We start from the raw sequence: 23,562 nt of genomic DNA, 5'->3' as shown, positions 1-23,562 counted from the left end.
TAAGGATGTTAGGTTTTGGCAGCCACTTTGTTAGGGAATCTTAACTTGATTACCAAGTTTATAAGTTATTCTGGAATAGCCGTTCATGTCCTTGAAATAACTGAAAACAAAACTTGATGAACATATTTGGAAACACTGCATATAATGCAAATATTGGGAAATAAAGTTTTAGATTAATGTGTACAAATTTGAAATCTTTGTGGCAGTCATATTTAAAAGCTAGTTAAATGTATCTTTCAGCAAAACAAGACAATTAATGAATCATTTTTTGGAGTTGTAACTCTGTGAGTATTTAGATTTAAAACAATTCTTTTTTTAAAGTTTTACACTGGATAAGTTTTTGTTCATATCTCCAGTCTATTGAAAAATAGCATGAAGTCTTAACATGTTTGCTCACTAAACAAAGTCTTTTCAGTGTGTAAGAGGAATATTAGACTTTTAAGGGTGGTACTTGTATTTCTAGCTTTTTCTACATCCGAGACATGTAAAGTTTGCATAATATATAAACTTAAATCTGAGACATACCCTTTATGTAAAAATCTGTTTTCTTAAGTTGTAACATTAGAGTATATCATTTTAGCTAGTTTGAAGATGTTCCATGAATTAGAATGTGAACACTGAGCAGGTTTTAAATGTATTAAACAGACTTCACTTTTCTGCTTTAGAAATGAGCCTTTGAGTTTGTGCACCCTTTCATGCACCCCCCTTGCTACTGCTGAATGCTTCAAAAGGCTACTGAGTGCAGGAGATGCCTGGGGTTTGCTGCTGCTGAAGCAGCTCTGCTGTACTGGCTTGGCCTCTCATTTTACTGCACAATCATACAAATGCTAGATTTGACATGAGGGAGGTGGCAGAGCTTTTCTGAAAAATGGAAAACTAGGGAATAGAGTGGGACCCTCTAATTTTAGCATCTGTAAGATGTTGGAATCATTTCTTCCAGTCCTCTGTAACTGCATCCTAAGGAATAAAAAGTGGGTAACAATATTCCTCTGTTCTCTCTATTATCTCTGTCAGTCTAATAGCACGCTGGTGCTGCTAGTCTTCTTCGTAGACTTCTGAGATGTTTGGTGAATGCGACTTCTCTTCATGCTGTCAATGAAGGGTTTGTGGACTGAATCAGAGATGTGTGTTTGCAGGAATTTTGGTCATCTAAAGGCAAAAAATGAAGCAGTAGGGTCATACATCTAGAATATGCCTGGCAGATGTTTATTCCAGTTCTTAAAATCATTCTGTTAGCAATTGTCTAGCATTAGAGGTAAAAATAGCAAAAGGTTTGGTCTGTAGTTAGCAGAGAATTGTCAACAGCAGAACTTTGAGCGTTTCAGAGGGAGAAAGTGAGCTGGTTTCCACACATCCTGTACCTATTCTGCATCCCCCACCCTCATGCTCTTTCCCACAATAAGAAGTTTAGTTTTGAAAAGTTTCACTGTCAGGTTTTGAAATTTTCTATCTTACTTTGCATTAAGACTAAATTCTTGAAGCTGGTCTGGGGAAGAAATGTAAAATTTTGTTGGTGAGGGGGAACGTGACTGCAGGAAAATACAGGAGGTTTGCAGGTGGTTTTGAGTTTAGATTAATTTCAGGTTTGTTTCACATACCTGGTGTCAGGGATGCAGACTATTGCCCCTACTGGGAGATAAATGTACCAAGAGAAATAGGTATATCCTTCTACAAAATGAGAAACTGTACAGTATCAGTTTGTTTTCTGAACTATATATTCTCTAGAAAGTTACATTTATGGAGAAAAAAACCATCATCTGCAGAAGTGGGAGTTCTGCTTCAGCTAGTTTCACAGATGAGAGAGCATGGTTCTGTGCGCAAATGACTGTTTGTATGATTACTCATGATCGGATTTGCAGATCTTCAGAACTACGTACGTGTAAGCAGGAACACTGATCAGCCATGTCTGTGCTCATAGCATGTTCAGAATAAAATGGTTTTGTCTAAATTGGTCTAAAACCAAAATCTGCAGCGAGTGAGAAAGTTGGCCCTTACTTCCTCACCTCTAACGTACTTGTATTTTGTTTTTGATCCTGTAGTGAGAAAGACTGACTGCAAGAGAGAATTTGGCCCTTGCAATAGCTCTGCTTTTTCCTGTGCCTCTACTAATTTTCAGATCTTCTCCTTGCTTCATATGTTCATATTTTTAACTACAATTTATTGCAACTTCTTTAGGCATACTCTGCTCAGACGCTTTGCTCTGCTTTGCTCTTGTCTAGTTGCACTGTCAAACAGTGTTAAGAAATCCAGAAAGCATGTAAAGCTCATTTAGGAAGAATAATACATAAATGCTTATTACCAAGGGAGTACTCTAAGTCAAGCTATATAATATGTAGTGTGAAGTTTTTTTTGTGCTATTGTGGTATAAATTAAATGTATCTGATAGAAGTAGGTAGAAATAAAGCATCAGTCATGTCTCAATAGTGCATCATTTGAAGACCAGGTAAAGCATCTGAGTAACTTGGAATACTTACGATCATTTTCCAAATAATTTTATTTTTTACTGTAGGTTATTGGTACACCTCAGAGACCTTCAGCGCCAAATGCTATCCTAGTTGGAAGTCCACATACACCTAATACGCATTTTGTACCACAGAACCAGACTGCAGATTCTTCTCCTTGGTCTGCTGGGTGAGACAAATAAAAAGTTACAGAGGATTAATAAACTGTTTGCAACTTTTGTTCTGAATGTTCACTGTAATAATGTGTATCCTCTTCAGGTTAGCAGTGTGAAAGATGCCTTCTATTCACCTTTTCATTAAGAGTGCTTTAACGTTAAAGTATTGTGTATTAAAATCGGGCATAGTCACACAAGAATGAATACTCCCTTATTTGGCATAAAAGCAACTAGTTTATTTTCCCTAAAGACTCTTGGATGTTCTTACTTTGTTTACATTTAGACAATGTAGCTCCAGAAAGAACACAGGAATTCATCTGACTTAATTCAGTTTTTAATTTGGCATTTCTCTTTTGCTAATGTAGTTCCAAGAAATACAGTGCATTTCATACCAAATAGGTATAGCCTGAGGTATCATTTGAAATAAGAAGAGTGTAGTTCTTTTTAGAAAAAAGTATTAATTACAAGAAGCATGTTCTTTTGGTGTCCATTCTCATGGAAGCTTGTTTTTAAGGATATGTTGTTAAATGTAGTTTAAGACTTGATATATCGTCTGTGTTTCATTATACATAAACAGATATCTACTTTGAGATTACGAAGCTCTGAACTTTCAAACTGTTTGAGAAATTGGATAGGGAGAAATGAAAGCTTCCATTATTGATATCAGTGTTGTTAATCCTTGTAATTTGAGGAGAGATATAAGTATCTTCTTATTTAGGACGTATGCTGAAAACTTTCTTCTGCTTCTTGTTGCATCTACTCCAACTTTGAAGCTTTTGTAGCAACTTTGTATACTGACAGTCCAAATTTGTATTTTAGTAATACTGTAGTGTTTAGTCAGTTCAACCAATTTCACACTTTATCTGTTCAGTCAATATCAGACTTATATTGAGCAATACTTGACCAATCTAATTTTCTTATTGTCAAAGATGGGCTATTAAAAAAAAAAAGTTTTTGCATGCAATTCATTCCTCATATTTTAGCTTTTTCCTCCTGTCCCTTCTTGTATTGAAGATTGCAGGGTTTTCTTTATTGATTTCTTCAAGAAATATGCTTATTAAATTATCTGCTACTGGACCTAGCAGTGTTGCCAAAAGGATGGATTTGTATTGAAGTGTTTCAGCATCAAGATAATACAATTGTTAGTTACTGTAAATCACAGGAAAAAAATGCTGGGAAGGGATGAGGAGCAAAACAACAGGGAAGACTTTTTTTTTTCTTTGTTTCTTTTTTATTTAAGAGCAGTGTGCCTGTATTTGAGAAAAAAAAGTTAAATATTCCAAAGTTCAAATCTTCTTAAAATATATATTATACGTATATTTAGGAAGCGGAACAAAAAAGGAGAGAAGAATGGCAAGGGTTTACGTCATTTCTCTATGAAGGTTTGTGAGAAGGTACAGAGAAAAGGAACCACCTCATACAATGAGGTGGCAGACGAGTTGGTTGCAGAGTTCAGTACCACTGATAATCACATTTCACCAAATGAATCAGTAAGTATATGGGAGGTCACATGTGAACTGAATGGGGGAAGAGAAATTTCTTTTGAGACTTTTTATTTCTTTTCCTACTGCTAAATGAAACAGTTCAGATACTACCTGAGTTTACCCATTTACTGTAATACATTTATTTTCAAATGTTTTTGTCACAGGTATGTTTTTGATTAATGCACTATGTCTACAGCAGGCTTATGACCAGAAGAATATTAGACGACGTGTCTATGATGCCTTAAATGTCCTTATGGCCATGAACATTATCTCTAAGGAGAAGAAAGAAATCAAATGGATTGGTCTACCTACTAACTCGGCTCAGGAATGTCAGAATTTAGAGGTATATGTATAGGAAATTCACAGTGACTTTGTGTTTGAGTAAATGTTTATGGCTTTAATATGTTCTGATCCTATGTGTGCGTGTGATCATCTGAGTTAGCAAAGTAGACTAATTGGATGCATCTTGACTTTTTTTTTTTTAAATAAAGAATACACATCTAAGCTTCCAGGTTGTTTAAGTAATTCTTCTTTCTATGTCAAAAATATAGGTGCTACATGATAGAGCTGTAATATATGTGAAATGATTCCTATTCAAAGTTAATAAAAATAATTAACATATAACTCTAACGTTGCAATAGTGGTGCTCGGTAGTCGGGAAAATTATTTTTTTCCCCAGATTCCAGGCAAATGATACTTCTGCAATTTGTTGCATGTAATTGATAGGTATTGCATATATATCAGTATATTTTCACATTACTCTTCCTTTATTGTTGTAAGCCATTTGTATTTCTGACATTTACCTTGCGTAAGATGTCAGACTTCTTTAATGTAAATCTTAGGTGAGAGAAAAATGGAAATTTTATTTTATCCTCAGACATCCAGGAGTTCTGGCAGCATTTGTCTATTGTGTTTTTAGGCATCCTGAGTAAGAGTACTGGATTTATAGGATAAACTTACTGGGGTTTACTGAAGTCAATTTACTGCATCAGAAGAGAATGAGTCTTTATTCTTAATAAGCATAAATTCCCTTCTGCAGAACTGAAGAAATCCCTTTGGAATCTATCTATAAAGGGCTAATTCTATGGAAATTTTTTTTGATAATTGATTTTTCAGTTGGCACTGTAATTGCTATCTAGATAGAGAAAATACAGCAGATCTAAGCAATCTGAATTTCCTTTCACTAAGATATTTATGATTTCAAATGGCTTTTGAAAATCTCCCAGGATAGCCTCCAAGTGAAATTTATTAGTTAACTTGAGAGAGTGAGAGTTGGGGCATAAAATGCAAGCTGGATGTAGAAGCTGAAGTGGCTCAAAGATGTCAGTGTTGTAAGTTGAATAAGGAACTAGCCAGCTGGAGGAAGTTTAAAAGCTGATCCTGTCTCACTAAGTATGATATTACCAGTAACGATGGAGCAAAAGGAAAGGAGTGTTGCTTACTCTACTGAGTTCAATATCATGACTGATAGTGTCCTAAAGAAGAATAGGATATTAGTGTGGAAGAAAAAGAAGCAACTTGAAATGCAATAGTGCACAGTGAAAGTTCCTGCATTTAAGGTAGGTACAATGATGATTTCTGATATCAAGATGAAATCTCATTAATTGGGAGTCACAAGAGGAGGGAGGAGTTCTGTTAACCACTGAATAATTGAGCCACAAGTATAATACAGCCTTGAAAACAACAAAAATCCTTAATGTGTTGAGTTTATCTGTGGAAATTTCAGGATTCCTCCTCCCCTTTCCCAGTATTGTTTCATGAGTACTCTAGTTTGCATTTCTGCAACTGCCTTTGACATTTAAATTACAGTGACATTACCAGACAAATTTTGTAATAAAATTACTTATTTTTAATGAGTTTGTGGAAGCTAATACCCAGCTTGTCAAACTGTCAAATCTAATAAACTTTCTTGACTACAGCAGCTGAAATCGTTTAGCTTTATCCTTAAACTGTTTAAAAATCAAGCCAAACAGTTTATAGGGGAACATAGGAGTTCAGGGATTTTTCCCTGTTTTATAAAATTCAAGTATTTAGCATCCTATGTCTTTTATAATTTTTTACTCTATGTATAAAGCAGAATAGCAGAGATGGTAAAATTTGGCCTGATAGTGCAAAAAGATCAGGGAGGGGCAATTAAAACGGTCCATATCTTGAAGTAATACGGAAACCAGTGTAGTTTACTTGCATATGATAGGACAGCATCTCTGGTAAGTTGCAGTAAAAGTTCTTGAATGGGGTTATTTAACTTATTTTCCTAAATTTTAAGCATTGGACTTGGTCCTACCCTTTTCTACCTATGATAATTTGTTTTGCAGTTTTCACGACTGTGTACACTTTAATTTCTCACTGAAAATGAACAGAAAAATGCACTCATGTGGATTCTTAACTCCAGTCATTTTGTTGTTAATTGTGTATTTTAAGGACATAAGAGCAAAGGTTTATGGATAGGCCAAAGGTCTGTCTATACCAGTATACACCCTGACAATAGTGGGTATGTGGGAAGGAGTATGAGATTAGAGGAAGGTTAGAGTGATACTTTCTCCTGTAACTTGTGGTTTAGGGACAACCTCAGACAGACATAGTATTCTTCTGTTTAATGGTCCTCAACTAATTTTTCTTCCATAAATTTGTGTAATTGCTTTTAACATCCACCGCCATTTGTGACAGTGAATTCTTTCGCTGCATTATGAATTTCTTATGAAATACCTCTTGTTTATTTTTGCACGTACTAGATTTAGCTGATCTCCTCTAGTTTTTGAATCGGAAATGATAGTACCTAGTCATCCCTTATTCACCTTCTCTGTGCCGTTCATGGTTTTATAGATATTTCCTATGTTCTCCGCCATTATTTTGTTCTCCTTTCTGAAGAGTCCCAATTTATTCACTATTCTCTTGCATGGAATCTTTTCTGTAGCGTTGATCATCCTAATTGCTCTTTTGTATGGTCTTGTTGAAATAGGAACACCAGAGCTACAAGAGCATTTAAGATGTAAACACTCTGGATTCATACACTGATGTAGTGATAATTCTTGTTTTGCTCTCTATTCCTTGCTTAATAACTCAATTTCTTTGGCTGTGATGGAGTGCTGAGTTGATGTTTTTGTAGATATTGTAAATTAAGATCTCTTCACTGAGTGGCAGTAGATAGTTCAGAGCCTGTCACTGGATATGTAAAATTTGTATGAATGGCATTATGTTTTCTCACACATATCAGTTTACATTTACCAAAATTAAATTTGATCAGCTAATCACTTAATACTGCATGGCACTTCTGGAGTGCTTTGTGGCCAGCCCTCCTCCTCTTACTGTGCCAGCTAGTCCAGTGTTGTCAGCAAATTCCATCACCTTGGTGTTCATCCCTTTATTCTGACTCTTTATTTGAATAGTAGTCTGTATCACAGATCCCTGTGGGGATCTGCTGGTGACCTTCATCCACTGAGAAAGCTGTTTATTCCCTACCATTTTGTCTCCTATCTTTTATATTACAATTTAGCATATATTTAATACTGTAAGACTTAAATTCTGATCCCATAGCAGCTTTATTTCTTTAAGCCTCTTTGATGATGGATCTTGTCCAATACCTTTTTGGAAATATCAGTAGGCACTATCAAGTGGATCGTTCTGGTCCATGTGCTCTTTGCCTCCTTCAGAGAATTTGGATGAATCTTTGAAGCATAACTTCTGCTTGCGGAGATACTTTTGCACTCTCCCCAGTATGTTGTATGTATTTCTTGATGTGCTGATTCTATTCTTTATTAACAGTTACCATTAGTGGTAGTGATGTGAGACTTGATAGATCTCTGAATCATCTACAGAACCTTTCTTAATGATTGACAGCAATACTTCTTACTTCCAATTCACTGGTATTGAGACCGAATTAAGGGGAAATGTTGATATAAAATGCTGTTTAAAAACAAGGAAACCAAATGACATTTTTTCTGTTTTAAGGTGGAGAAACAGAGAAGACTTGAAAGAATAAAGCAAAAACAGTCTCAACTACAAGAACTCATTCTACAGGTACAGTCAAGGTACTCTTGTCTGTAGGGCAAGGTAATTTATGTCTGTATTCCTGCTGTTGTTTATCCCATTGAGGGATGGAAAACTCCTATTCAAGATGAATTTCAGGATAAGATATATGCAGTCTTAATTTAGTACTGTTGTTTACCTGGTACCATGCTGTTGACCACACTATTGTGGAACGCAGCAACCTTCCAGTGGGTTATGATGATTTCTTTTGCAGTTTCAAGCATGTTTAAACAAAGTTTATGCTGACAACGACTACAATTGGTACATTACCCTCGAATGTTACCATTCAGTTCTCATATGTGAATGTTCTTCTGTGTTAAACGAAGTCCTTAGATAAAGTTGGGTGACTGTGATGGTCACCTCATTATGTTCTGTGTTTTGCCTTTCTTGCATGTTGTTGCCCCTGCTGCGTAGGTGGTTTAACTCATTGTGAAGCAGTTGTGAAATGGCCACAGGCTTCACCTGGAGTACTATGGGAAGCATTAGTCTTTTCTCTAACTCACTGTGCTGTAATTTTGGTGGTTCACCAGAATACCTCTGTTAGTAGTTGCATTTCCCATTGAGTAGGAATGAAAATCCCGGAGACAGTGGGGGCAGCGGCGCAAGGCAGTGCAGGAGGAAAGGACAGACAGCTGTGGGACAGCAGTCTGTACAGCTGTGTTATTTATCAACCTCTATGCTGGCTTTGGATTTTGTTTTTAATTCATGTTTATTTCATTTGATTCCATGACCAAAAAAGTCTTTTCTTAAGAGTTTAATGGCTTACTGTACAATTTTAGTATAATTTCAGTTTTAGTTTATTACAGACTTGAGTTTGTAGTTCATACATTTGTTAACCTTTAAAGGATTAACAATGCATTCTGAAAAACAGTGTTGGTAAGAAATATGAGAGTAAAGTCACTAATCTTAGTTGAGTAATTCAGAAATCTGTCATCAGATACTTAAATTCTAAATGTTAACTGTCTTAGGGCATATTATTTCCAAAAAAAATACAGTATTAATCATTCAACTGTTGTTGTGGAGTGCAATAGCCAGCAAGAAATAGTAAACAGAAGGGAAATAGGATGCTGTATCAGTCCTGCTTTTTCCAAGTGTTATCATCTCTTCCCTCAGTCAAGGATCCACAGCTATTCTGATGTAATTATTAGAACACACATTTTTTTCTCAATTAAATAGTCCTGTGCTGTGTTTTTCAATACTATCGTTTGTCACCGTTCTTGCATCTTAAAAATGCAGGAATATGATGAATGTTTTCTGTTCTTCTTTGCGTTTCCTTGTTGCAGCCATTGCTGAAAGCGTAAAATCACTCAGATAAAGAATGACAGAATCTTACAGATTTGGAAAGAATACTTAATTGATTTCATTACCAAAAATGTTAATGTAGTTAGATTTTTTTCTTTTTTCAAGAACTGTTCTTTTTACTGAAGAAATCGTAGTCTGTAGTCAGATTTTTTGGATATCCTAATTGTTGTTTTCTCCTGCCTTTGTCATTAGAATGCTTTCATAATCAAGATTGACTTTGATTTCCAAAGAAAGTAAACTAGTTAATTCAAATGTTATGTTCTCCTGATTCAGGAATTCAAAACAGGTCTTTCATCTAAATGCTGATAGAACTTCAGAGTGTATGTGGAACCTCTTAAATAACTGTTATTCTAGTTCTATTGCAGTTTTTTCAGAGAGACCTTATATGTGCACTTTTTAATAAGAGGAAAAACAAACCAGGAATTTTTACCAAATTCATGCTTTGATATCACTATTACTTTCTGTAGCAAATTGCCTTTAAGAACCTCGTTCAGCGAAATCGTCAAGCAGAACAACAGGCAAATCGACCGCCGCCTTCCAATTCTGTCATCCATTTGCCATTTATCATTGTAAACACCAGCAAGAAGACAGTGATTGACTGCAGTATTTCAAATGACAAGTGGGTTAACAAAGTTTTCTGTCTGCCTTTTGATACAGCTATGAGTTTTATGCCCATACATGAACTCTTTAGTAAATGTACTTTGTTGAAAATAAAATACAAATAAATTTACTTGCGCCTACTGTTGAGTGAAAAATGCATCTTAGATGGTTTAAACTTACTTATGTTGAATAGAGTTTCGTAAAGCTTTTTATTAAACAGAAATAATTACGTTCAGATGTAATAACTTGTTTAAGACATTTTAACTGTCTGGAGATGTTAGAAGCAAAGTGAGGCAACTCTGCTGAAGTTTGATATAATACTTTACCATGTAGTGTTATCCTTTGGCCTTAATGTGATGAAATACAGGCAGACTTGAAAATGGATTTTGCTTTTAGAACTGCTGTTTTCTGCTTTTTGTTCAAAAATCTAGTTTTTTCATCTGTTAAATAAAAGCTCAATGAATGTAGCAGCCATTTCTACTTGCGCTATTAGCTTGCTGCTTAAAAAAAATTTAGATGGTAAGCAGTCATCTCTTGACAACAGAAGGAGAGGAATGAGATTAAAGATGAAAAATTTATTAAACATACAGAATATTTCACTAAATCTCAATTTCTGTTAAACCTATTAACGATTTATACAGTATGCTTCATTTTATTTTTAGCCACACATAGCTTATAATTTTTGATTGCTTAAGGTGATATGTCACTAACTCTGTGTATTTAAGCTTTTTGCAATTTGTGTGATAAAAATGTGTGGAAAGATAGTTAAAGGAATTCAAACTAATTGAGACATTTTTCTTTCTAGGTTTGAGTATCTATTTAATTTTGACAATACTTTTGAAATTCATGATGATATTGAAGTACTAAAACGAATGGGAATGGCTTGTGGGCTAGAATCTGGAAGCTGTTCAGCAGAGGACCTAAAAATTGCAAGGAGTTTGGTTCCTAAAGCTCTGGAACCATATGTGACAGGTTAGTTACTCTTTAGTATGGGACTTGAGGAAAAAACATGAACATATTTAAAATTGGTTAATATCCACAAGTTTGAGGTGTAGATTTATGACAAGTTCTCAATTGTGTATGCTTTTTAGAGTACCCAAGAGAACAAATATCAGAGTCATAGGGAGTGGGCTTTTGCTGTTCACAAAACCACTTGTTTTGTATTGTACCACATCAGTAGATCTTTTCAGTGTGTAATTTTTGTAAGGACAGTATTTACAGTTGATGTACCTGCAAAGGGAAAACAGCAGGTGCAAATGAGGTCACAGCTTCATTTTATATTGTTTGTTGTTTTCAGTATATAAGAAGACTGAAGATTTCTGACTTGCTCACTTTCAAAATATATTAAAAACACTTTGAATTTTGCTATTACACTAGCTTCTTATTTTTTAATTGCACTGTTTTTGGATATAGGACTTTAGTATGTTGTTTTGGTTGAAATGCCCCTTTTCTGTACTCTGAACAGATAAAGTGTTTCTACTGTGAATTAGGTGAGCTTGTTTTGAAGTACTGTTGAAGTACATGTTGTTTGTTTTACAGAAATGGCTCAGGGATCAATCAGCAGTGTATATGTCACATCTTCATCAGGTTCTGCATCAAATGGCACAAGATTTTCAGCCAGGTGAGATGAAATTATAAATTAGCTTTAAAATCTGTGAGCACCAAAGAAACTTAACTAGTGATAAAATACTCCATGAAACTAGTTCTGTTTTGATTAAATGTGTGCATATGTGTCTGAGAGACACTGTTTTTATTTAATTAGTGGTGCTCCTTACCAGCACTCGTACCTCTTGAAGTACCTTCTGCTTTGTATGTTACAGTGGTAAGTTTGAGTTGGACAAAATGTGTCATGAAAGAAACCTTTTCAAAATATTAGGAAAGAAATTGATTAGACTGGTGTATTAATCTTTGAATGTACTATTTAATTTTGAGTTTGTGACAAGAAAACAAAGCAATTCCCTGAAGATATAGTCTGGGCAAGATTCTCACTTGGTCTTTAGTGCTTAGCTTAAAACAGAGTTTTGAGTTGGGTTTTTAAATAGTATCAGAAGCTGGTAGAACCATAAGCTTTTATTTAACTTTCAGAGATGGCTTCAGAGAGATTTAATTCAGAGCTTAGCTAATTTCTCTTGCTGTGTAGGGCACTTTTTCCTTATGTAGTCATTACTCACTCGCTTTCTGCTGTTGCATTAATCAGAAAGATGCCCTTGTACGAGCTCTGCTTAAGGTGTAAAATGAATCAAGTATCATTGAAATTCTTCATTTTTCCAAGTCTTTGAATCAAGACTGATGCTTTCTAAAAGACATGAATTGCTTGTAATGGAAGTGTCCAGGGCAACAAAGGTCGTCTTTGCTTGATGACTTCTGACCTGTATATCCTTAACACTAAATATACTTTGGATGAAATGCAGAAAACATACTTCTAAGACACCTGTTAAAGGATTTCATCATTATATTAAATGTAAAGGAAGAAGCATGAAAAGAACCCTTTAGAGATTACTTCAACTATTTTAGCTTTTGAAAGAAACAACTTAGAGATATGTTAAAGACAGGAATTTATAAAATAGCAGAGATGGATTTGTTAAAGGAAGGGAGTCGATACGTGGTTATACTTAAGAGCACAGTAAACTAGGAAAAATCATTAAATGATGCCATCTGGACTTTCTTTTTTTCAGTGACTTTTCCAATGGTGGAGATGGGATGTTAGCTACAAGTTCCAATGGATCTCAATACAGTGGCTCTAGAGTTGAAACACCAGTTTCTTATGTTGGGGATGACGACGATGATGACGACGATTTTAATGAAAATGATGATGACGACTGATGCCCTTTGCTTGTAGACTATTTTGTGTTAAAATTCAGCAAGCTTCAGGAATAAATTGTTCTAGAGATAAAACTCTCAAATTACTTTGCCCCATCCCTCAAGGAAAATATTGGTAAGCAGTTCTGAATTAGAAATTGCACCTCTGATAAGCAAACAAGGATTGTTTTATGTAGGATATTTTTAAATGTGGTGTGGATGTGTGTTTTTGATACCAGTGTGTTAATGCAGAGCCTTTATTTACTCTTGTTTTAGGGTTTTTTTTTTTTTTTTTTTTACTTGAAGGAAAATGCATTTTGCCCCAAATGTTCTTGCTAAGTTTGCTAAAGAAAATGTAGACACATCATTGAGAAATAAAATGCTGTCCTTCTGTGGAAAATGAATACACTGAATGGCAATTTATTTGGAGTGTATTTTGATTATACCACTTTTTGAGGGATAGTGAGCTAATGTAGTAGTGTTTTTTGTTAATCATGCAGTGTCCAAAGAACCAAACAAGAAAGATAGGTCCTACTTTTTTACATGTTAGATTCCAGAAATGTTGTTGTGAACTTATTTTCCCTTAAATTATAACTAACATTGTGATTCCATCAAGTTTATATGCTTTTCACTGTATGTTGGGACATACGAATTACAAAGTTTTTGGCAAATGTTTACTGCCAGCTGGTGCAGCTATATAAGATGTCTTGAAGGTTTGGAATGATTTATTGCTTATGGTAAAATTTGCCTGATTTCTTACAGGCAGAGTTTGGAAACTTTTTATTATATAGTTGTTTACATACTTATAAGTCTATCATATAAAGACATGTACTGAAACAAATGTTTGTATTTGTTTCATAAGCATCTTCCTGTAATCTATTATAAAGTTGAAATTAAATATAGAGAATGTTTTAAGTTTTTTAACTCAAAATTTGTCAATCATTTTTAATAGTTCATTTTTATAAAAGGAATTTCAGGGCAGGTGGTAGTCTTTTTAAATTTATTCACAAACAATTAACTGCACAAATACTGTCAGCTGCCTATTCTAAGACAGTAGTCTTTTTACTGAAACACAAATAAACTTTTCTGTAATATTTTATGGAATATAAAGAGACTATAATTGTTTGACTTGTTTAACCTTGGCACTGTTAGTTTTTATTAATAAAACGCGCATGGGCATTTTTAACAAGCTCTGTGGTTTTTCTAATTTTAGGATTATTTTAGAACATTTCCCTACCTCTGCTCCCAAGGCCTAGAATTAATGGTCTTTTGTGTCTGCACTGTACAGGTCCCAGCTTCTGTGCTGTGATTTAATAACCTGTCCTTCTGGCTCTTGGTATCTGGTGATAAAAAGACAGTATCATACACTGTATACCCGCTTCTCCCATGTCGTCTTATTTCAGTCCTATTGCTCCTCAAAGTGCCAGGCCGATCTTACTGCTCCAGTCCAGCTTCCCTGTTTACCATGCTTACTGTCCTGAATTTTCATCCCATATTCCTCAGTCCTGACTTTCTGTCACAGATTTGTAGGTCTTCAAAACAGGCCTCCACCTTCTTTCTGTATACTCTCATCGGAAGCCTTTTTGTCAGATAATACCATCTGCTCTCACCTGAAAGCAGAGGTTACTGAACTGGCTCAGCCACTTTGCAGGCCACTGCCAGAATTGGGAGTTGTTGCTTCCATGAAGGGAGTCAACTGCAAGACAAGTTACACTGTATGAACTGCTCTGTGGTAATGGCTCCTGGATGCACTTAAACTCTCTGATAAACATGACATGCATTAGGTTTTTATGAGGGATTATGCATTGCCACCTCTGTGGGCAACGGGATGTGGGTGCTTACTACAGAGCATTTGATATGCAGTGAATGTTTTCTAATTTTATCAACGCACTGTTATGCAAGTGAATTGAGCCTATTACTTAATTTTATGGGTCTGAGAAGCCCATTTTTAGGGGGAGGGTAATTCTCACTAATCTTTCTCACTAAAGATGCATATCATTCTTTTCAACACTGATGCTAGAAGCAATGTTCTTCTAGCAGCTGAGTCAGCTGCGTCAAATCCTCTTTGCTGTTGAACAGCAGTTGTATCTGGAGAATCCAACAGTAGTTATCAAGGACCTTTGGACAGTCCAAAGCGGTTATTCCAGCTTTCCCTTGGATTCTGAATTGCCTGTGTATGATTTAAGATTGACATGAGAAGAGAGTGAGGGAGGACAGTAGAGAGATGCTGGGCGAAAAGGAAGGCTGAATGTGTCTGTCACAGTTTCCTTTTCTTTTTCTTGTCAGTGGAAAAGACCTCAGATGGGACAAAGTCAAAGAGGGAGTGAAAATGTGGCGAAACACATTTCAGAAGATATTACTTGCTTTACTTTAGATTGCTTACGAATCTCGGAAAGGGAAAGTTTGAAACAAAAGGCAACAGTTAGGAACAAGACAAAGTCTATTGGTTTTTTAGTTACTTGCTAGGTTTCATGTAATGACTTCTTCAGGCAGTTACCTGATCATAGTGTTTAGAGGAAGGAGCAGAAAAAAGAGCAAGGAGAACAGCAGGGAAGGCAGGAGGTGAAAATGAGGAAGGCTGACTTTAAGAAAAGTGGGAGAAGGAGGGAATCCAAAAAGAACAAACACCTTCAAACTTAGGAATTTGCTTATCTTAACTAAAGAAAAGTAACTCTGACTTTGAACTTTTAAAAATCTTTTTTCAACAAAGAACAGCTATTGCAGAGACAAGCAAGACTAATGGGGTACCAACCTGTTGAGATGATCATTTAGTAGATGTTCATGGAAGCTGATAATTGTCACAAGATAAATCTCTTTATTTCTTTGTAGGTGAATATGTGAGTTGTGAAATCTTCACCTTAATGGGAAACCTGAAAATTGGATGCTGCTTTAAGATAAAAATGGAAAAAATGAGGAGGGGGTGGGTGGGAAGCACTGATGAATTCATACTGGAATGATCAGAAGTGTAAGAAAGGAGAGACTTTTCCCCAGATGGTCCACTGTTTTCTGGAGGGAGATCCTCTCTCTTCTCTGCTTATGAGAAGAGTAATAGGCTATTTGTTTTGGCTACTGCATAGAGTTAACAGCTCTGAGCCTTTCCCAGATCTGTCTGCCTCCAGAAAGATGCAAATAGGATCATACGCACTTCTTCGTTGAAGCCTTGCATTACCTTAATTGTCATTCATTTATTATGAAAAGAAAGGCAAGCCGACAGCATAGGAGTAGCAACTTTTAATGTCATTATTTTCAAAGTTTCGTACTTAAGATTTTTCCAAGTTTTTTTTTTTTTCTTTTGGTCTCTTGAGTTTTCTCCTTGAGCTTCTGTGGGTTATGGAGTACCACCAAGACTGGGGGGAGGCTGGAGCACTCGCTATATGAGGAGGGGCTGAGGGAACAGGGCTATGGAGGATGTAATAGCAGCCTCCCAGTACCTGCGAGAAGGTTTTCGTGAAGACGGAGTCAGGCACCTCCAGAGTCGTGCATGGCAGGAGGGCAAGAGACAGCAAGCCCAAGTTGAAGTAAGCAGTTTCAACTGGATATAAGGAGAAACTTTCTCATCACGAGGAAGGTCATGCTGTGGAGCAGGTTGCACAGAGAGGTTGTGCTGTCTCCATCCTTCAAGTGTTAAAGACCAGACTGGATGAAGCCCTGAGCAACCTGATCTGACCTCACAGCTGACCCTGCTTTGAGCAGAAGGCTGGACTAGAGTCCTCCTGAGGTGCCTGCTAGCCTGAATTATCTTATGATCCTATGAGGCAGAGGAGAAGGAAAAAAATGCTAGAAAATGTCATGCATCAGCATCATGAATGGTCTAACAAATGGGTCATCTGGCCTGCCTGCGTACCCAAGACTCAGCAGAAACAGAATACAGTGGATTAAATCGAAGTTCAGTTGGTCTTCAGAAGCTGTCATAAGTTACCCAAACTCCTGTGATGGAAAAGGTAGTTAGCTGAGTAGGTAGAAGTGAAGACTGTCTTCTTTTAGGGTAGGTTTCTAGGATGAGGGGAAGCAAATAGACCTGATGTTGAGAGAAGACTGAAGAAGGGCAATAACTGACATGCACAGTTGTTCCCTACATCCAACATTTGTTTACGTTGGTGGTTATTGTCTGTGTTATAATGGAACTCACCTAGCCATGCCTGTCCTTTTACTCAGAATTGGAGATTGAGGAGTTGCTGTCCACGCACAAGAGAAAAGCATTCAAAGTACTCCAACACCAGCAAGTAAAACGTTAACCGAAGAAAATCATCTCGTCGTTACTGGTTCACATCTTTGCTATGATAAGGGCAGAATATCCTGATACAGAAGACAATAAGGAAGAGAGACTGTTGTTAATTGCAAAACCACCATTGTAATAGCTTTATAAATGCTTTTCTGTGTTCTGCTAACACTGTTTGCTTGTTAACATTTTTGGTGTGTTGAACAGTTTGGAAATCAAACCTAGGCTCAGATTTAACACCTCAGTATAAGCATCTTGGTTCAACAGTAAATTTGCAATGACACTAGCCCTGTCCTGTCACTCGGGTGGGTTAGAATGTTATCAAGAATGGAATGTTTTTCATTATAGGATGTAAAAAACCAGCAAGGTTGGAGACTTTTGGGGAAGGTTCACATTGTTTTTATCATGTGAGCTTGAGAGATTTCTTTAGAAACAAGAGAGAATATTAAGCATGTCCTTAAAGCTTATCACTTCTAAAACAGGCAATGCACGTAATTTATGGTTGGTAGAGTGGATCTCTACATTTCTGATGCTGATTTTTAACAAATCTTGAAATAATGAGTAAATTCTTGAAGACTGAAGTAATGCTGCAGTTCCAGTTTCCAAAGTGATGTGAGCAAGTCCTGTCTATGTATAGTCTAGACAGCCTGAGATCAGCCCTGAACATAATATTTGTGGACTTCTTAAAGGAGTCAGTTAAGATTAAAAGCCTGGAAGATAGTTACAAAATTAACATCAAAGTACAAAATAGGTCTCATCCAAATGAATGTGGTAGAAGATTACTTTTTAGCTGGTAAAGGCACCTGTAGATACATTATGGCATCTTTAAGCCTTTTTTGTTTTATTGCATTCTGATTTTAAAAACATTTTACAATATCAACATGTATGGTAAAGGGTTAAGAACTGCTTACTGCTGAATCAAAAATATTTTTTGTGGAGTTATCACTGACTGAACAGTTGCGTAAAGTAAAATCTTACTTTTGTTTAACTTTTTATTCAATAACCTAGAAGTAAATATTAAAAAAAAAAAGTAAGTAATACAGATTAGAAAAGAGTAAACAATGAGAAAGACAGATTAATGTGGTTTGCTGGGCAAATAGGACTTCCAGAAAATACATGTCGTTATGGTTAAACTACACATCTCTTGAACAAAGGATGCAAGCTATACCTATAGGAGGTAAAATCATATGCTGAAAAAGTGGGATCCTGAAAATTATCTTGGTGTTATGGTGGAAAAGAACTGCATACAAGTCATACGTGAAGGTTTTTAAGAAGCTAGCTAATTTGATTTTTGGATATATAGGTAAGACTAATAATAAATTCGAAAGTGATTTTACATCTGAATACATACAGCAAGACCAAAAGTGAGCAGCTCTGTACTTCTTAGCATCACCATTTAAAAGGATATTGGAAGAATTGGAAAAGGGTCCTTCCCGCAGTTATTTAATATCTAAGGTCAAGATCTTTTAGTGAGAGATTGAAGGAGCTCTATCTTGGTTTATGAGAAAGAAATAGGAGAAATTATTTGGGTCATTAAGGTCATGGCAATCAGGAGAGTTGCCTGAGGACTGGTAGAAAGCAAATGTCACTCCACTCTTCAAAAAGGACAAGGAGGAGGACCCAGGCAACCACAGGCCAGTCAGCCTCACCTCCATCCCTGGAAAGGTGATGGAACAGCTTATCCTGGACACCATTTCCAAGCATATGAAGGACAAGAAGGTGGTCAGGAATAGTCAGCATGGATTCACAGAGGGGAAATCATGCTTAGCCAACCTGATAGCCTTCTGTGATGGGATGACTGGCTGGATAGATGAGGGGACAGCAGTGGGTGATGTCTACCTTTTCTTCAGTGGGGCTTTCGACACTGTCTCCCATAACATCCTCACAGGCAAGCTGATGAAGTGTGGGCTGGATGAGCAGGCAGTGAGGCGGATTGAGAACTGGCTGAATGACAGGGCTCAGAGGGTTGTGATCAGTGGTGCAAATTCTAATTGGAGGCCTGTAGCAAGCAGTGTCCCCCAGGGGTCAATACTGGGTCCAGTCTTGTTCAACTTATTCATCAGTGACCTGGAGGAAGGGACAGAGTGCCTCCTCAGCAAGTGTGCTGATGATACCAAAGTGGGAGGAGTGGCTGATACACCAGATGGCTGTGCTGCCATTCAGAGGGACCTCAACAGGCTGGAGGGATGGGCAGAGAGGAACCTCATGAAGTTCAACAAAGGCAAGTGCAGGGACCTGCACCTGCGGAGGGGAGGAATAACCCCATGCACTCTACAGGCTGGGGTCTGACCTGCTGGAAAGCAGCTCTGCAGAGAAGGACCTGGGAGTCCTGGTGGACAGGAAGTTGACCGCGAGCCAGCAATGAGCTCTTGTGGCCAAGAAGGCCAATGGTATCCTGGGCTGCACTAGGAAGAGCATTGCCAGCAGGTGGAGGGAGGTGATCATCCTCCTCTACTCAGCCTTGGGGAGGCCACATCTGCAGTACTGTGTCCAGTTGTGGGCTCCCCAGTACAAGAGAGACATGGAGCTACTAGAGAGAGTCCAGCCCCAGCAAAGGTCCACTAAGATGATGGAGTGGAGCATCTCTCCTACGAGGAAAGGCTGAGAGAGCTGGGCCTGTTCAGCATGGAGAAGAGAAGGCTGAGGAGGACCTTATCAATGCATTTAAATATCTGAAGGGAAGGTGTAAAGGGGATGGGGCCAGACTCTTTTCAGTGGTGCCCAGCAATAGAACGAGCAGCAACGGGGACAAACTGAAACACAGGAACATAAGGAAAAACTTTTCTACTGTGATGGTGACAGAGCACTGGCCCAGGTTGTCCAGGGAGGTTGTGGAGTCTCCATCATTGGAGATATGAAGATCTGTATGGAGAGTTTCCTGGGCAGCCTGCTTTAGGTGACCTTGTTTGAGCAGGGATGTTGGACTAGATAATCTTTAAAGGTCCCTTCCAACCTCAACCCTTCTGTGATTATGTCAAAGAAATGAGAAAGTGACAGAAGAATTAAGGATTGGAATCTGAAATCAGACAAATTAAAATTAGTTATCTAGTTGATGGTAATAAACTCCTGGAACATATTTTGAATTGAAATGATAGCATTCTCACAGAGGTGACAATAAGTCTACTCGCGTATAGGAATGAATGATGAAGCACACTACCCCAAGTATCTCTCCAGAATTCAGTTCTTTCTCATTTTAGAGCAAGTGAGAGAGATGAAACGGGAGCCTAAAAAGGGAATTCTGAGCCCTACTTGTACTTTTCACATAATGAGAAGTGCCTGCTTTACAAGCCCTTGTGCCTTCATCAGAAAAAATATGAATAAAAAAAATGCATCAGTTGTTATCACTCTGGTATCAATAAAAGGAAATTGGGAACCAGGAGGGGAAAAGTGAACACAGTTTTTGTTCCCATAGAAGGAGAATTTTTCAAAGTAAATGGAGGGGGAAAAGAGATATCTGTTTTCCTACACATTTTTATATTAAACAAGGTATTCTTGTTTAAGCTCCAGCTTTTGTACCTGAAAGAAATGAAGCTTGTCCAGGGGGTACATATGCAAAGCATTAAGTATTCTTTCTGCAAGCATAGAAGATACAGTTCTCATTCTCCATCCAATTATTGAAAGTAGCACATGGCTAGACAGCTTTATTTGCTGCTGAATCAATCTCTCCATGACTTTTCTTACAGATAAAAGATTTAAAACCAGTTATATAAAATATTAGGATAGAGAAGGAATTCTCAAGTGCGATTACAATGATGCCATATTCATCATGTGTGGCTGTTAAGGAAAGACTTAATTATTAGTATATAGTACTTTGGCCTCTACCTTTCAAAGCTGATACCATTTTGAATTTGTTGTAGTCACATAAGCATAGGAAAAGTTAGGAAAAAAATAGGAAAAGAAAAGAAGTTGTATTCAATGTTTTTCTCCACTCTACTATTAAAAATGATAAAGGAAAACTAATAAACATTAGGACTGTACACTTCAATTATTGGATTTACCAGTTGTGTGGATATTCATAAGGACAGATACAGGTGTCAATAGGAAAATAGGTCTCTCAAAGCAACTGCTGTGTTTCTGTCCTCTCTGCACTGATCTTCACAAGAGAGCTACGTAACACCTTCAAGAGATGAGTCTGGAAAGGAAAATGTATTGGATAAGAAAAATAAGGAGTCAATGATGCTGGTTTCATGGCATGTTACAGTCTTCCCTATGCCTTTTCACTCAGCTACTCTCTGTTGCATGGCTGCATAGTTTGTCTGTCCTTTTTCCTATCATTGGTAATGACCCAATCATCTCTTCTGATAATGCCCGTCTGCCCCCTTCCTCTGCTCCAGAGATAGGAACTAACTGCCTTTACCGTCAGATGCCCTTGCTGATTGGCATCTAGTTGAACTCGGGAATCTCTTCTTGATGTGCATTTAGTTCCAAAATATGCTGCTTCTGTTTTGTGATTGAAGAAAAATTTGTGTAGTATTTCATTAGCTTTTTCCCATTTGTATTGATTGATCTAATGAAGTATCTCTAATGTTGCAACCAAATCTCTGTGTGTGTGTATCAGGGAATCAGAGATTGTGGCAATGGGAGTGCTTAGAAGATTGATAAATCAGGCCAATTTTCAACTTTTAAACAAAACTTTACTAAATTCATTCATTAACAACACACTTTGTGCTAATGGTTAGTTCTTACATGTCAACAAATCATTGTTGCTACATATATAAAACTGTTAGTCTATAACACTTGTATGCTGAATTAGCTGTGACTATACAGTACCGTGGAGCTGATGCCGTGCAGTTAACGTTGATGGCTGAGGTCCTCAATAGCCTCCGAGGTCAGGGTGATTGGGCTTGAGAGCTCTTCCTCAAGTGCAGTCGGAGCTGAGGCAGCCAGATGTCTTTCCTCATCTTTCCCCAGACATTTATGGTGTTTTATGCTTCTTGTGCCCCTCCCAGAAGGGGGATCTCAGCTGCTCCCAGTGTTGTTTAACTTGGGTTTGGTTTTGCCAGTCATCCATCCTGTGTATTGGGCAGGATGCTCTGTGCTTTGCATTCCCCAGTGCTTAGCTTCGTCTTGTTTTTTTTATCTTGCAGCTTCTGTCATTTGGGTGTCTCCGGAGTGCAACTAGGCAAGTCTTTCTTTGCCCCTGTGATGGTTACCTTGCTCACTATATGAAATGCTTGTACCTTGTATTTGACTATGCCATCACAGTGTTACAAAATACTTACATGCTGTTGGTTACCCTATTTAAGTAGGCTTATATTTGGATTCTGGCCAAGCTGGAATTACACCCCGAATAACACGCTTACAGCTTTCCCAGACCTCTCTACTTTCTTTATATTAGCTACAAACCTTGCTCTGTATTATTATTATTTGCAATTCCAGTAAAGAAAGAGAATCTTCTCCGATGGTTAGAAGTTTAAGAAAAAAATCTAAATTCAGGATGAAAATCTACAAGTTTGTAGTTAAAGAACCAGATCCGGTATATCTGGATCATACCGTTTTCTCAACCTCAGAACACATCATCCTTTGGTGAACACTGGAACACTTCGGCCTTTGCTTTCAAGGTATTTATTCCATCAAAGGCCTTTCTATAAAGTCGGTGTAGGTTGTAATTCTGGAGCTGCGGCTGCGGAGATACCAGTCCTTGGGAAATCTGTTCAGCAGCTTGCCATTGTGTGCAGCAGAGACAATTATGACATGAGCTTGTGATACTGTATCCCTGATTCAAAGACGCAAAGTGTAGGAGCTAAATCAGATACAGTCAAGCAGAATCTGCCTATTTTAGAAAGACCAAAGGAAGAGTTTTGTTTTCTTGCTAATATTTAAACATTCCATTTATAGACAGACTTGGATTACTTTTGAGCATGAATTATTATTTTTGTTATCAAAAAACTTTTATTATTTCAATAGCTTTCCACATTACTTTGGAAAGATGCACAACAGGAGATTTATGTTCCAACAAAGATATAGGGTTGATTTTCATTTAATCTCTTTTAAGAAAGGCAAAATCCTACTGTAAAAATTGAGACATGAATGGCTGGGTGGGAGGAGAATATAAATGAGGACACATTTTCTTATTGTTTCTGAAATGTAGAATGCTCAGATCTTCTGCAAAAGGCTCAAATATTGTTCGTGGTTTTGATGCGGTGAAATATTCCCCTCCAGCTGGATTCTTTCTATAAGCTGACTATCTGAATGTTACTATAGTGACCGAGCTTTACCTCTTCCATCTTCCCACTTTCTAGAATGTCAAGTCAAGGAAGGTTTAAAACGATTTCTTGTCCTGAATTCCTTTTTCTGGGTAATGTTTATTCTCTGGCTGAAGCATTCTGGCCATCATCTAAAATAAATATTCTGTGCAGTGCTACTGCAGCAGTCCTAGTATCATTTGTGGTAGAATTAGACTTCTCAAATTTTAGGTGCGCTTAACAACTTACTGTTACTTTAATGTCTTTGTTTTCTAGATATTTTCAGGTAAGCAAAACTCATAATTGCAATTCAGGACTACTCTTACTCAA

At 37.1% G+C, this 23,562-nt stretch overlaps 1 protein-coding gene across 5 annotated transcripts in view; it reads left to right on the top strand.

Annotated features, from left to right (window-relative positions):
• The window catches only part of TFDP1 (transcription factor Dp-1), a 46,877-nt gene extending 32,860 nt beyond the window's left edge, over window positions 1–14,017 (top strand). For 4 of the 5 annotated variants that reach the window (XM_064503662.1, XM_064503659.1, XM_064503669.1 and 1 more), the window contains exons 5-12: window positions 2,510–2,631; window positions 3,942–4,107; window positions 4,298–4,444; window positions 8,050–8,118; window positions 9,897–10,048; window positions 10,835–11,001; window positions 11,569–11,650; window positions 12,705–14,017. In XM_064503662.1, coding sequence (XP_064359732.1) covers window positions 2,510–2,631; window positions 3,942–4,107; window positions 4,298–4,444; window positions 8,050–8,118; window positions 9,897–10,048; window positions 10,835–11,001; window positions 11,569–11,650; window positions 12,705–12,852 — 1,053 coding nt within the window. In that variant the 3' untranslated portion in view covers window positions 12,853–14,017. The remainder of the gene's footprint in view (window positions 1–2,509; window positions 2,632–3,941; window positions 4,108–4,297; window positions 4,445–8,049; window positions 8,119–9,896; window positions 10,049–10,834; window positions 11,002–11,568; window positions 11,651–12,704) is intronic. The other variant, XM_064503675.1, reaches the window with a different exon arrangement.
• The last annotated feature ends 9,545 nt before the right edge of the window (window positions 14,018–23,562 follow it).

Source organism: Dromaius novaehollandiae, chromosome 1 (genome assembly GCF_036370855.1).
Source record: "Dromaius novaehollandiae isolate bDroNov1 chromosome 1, bDroNov1.hap1, whole genome shotgun sequence".
Taxonomy (NCBI): Eukaryota; Metazoa; Chordata; class Aves; order Casuariiformes; family Dromaiidae; genus Dromaius; species Dromaius novaehollandiae.
The sequence above is the reverse complement of the archived record's forward strand: the minus strand, read 5'-3'. Positions and strand labels throughout refer to the sequence as shown.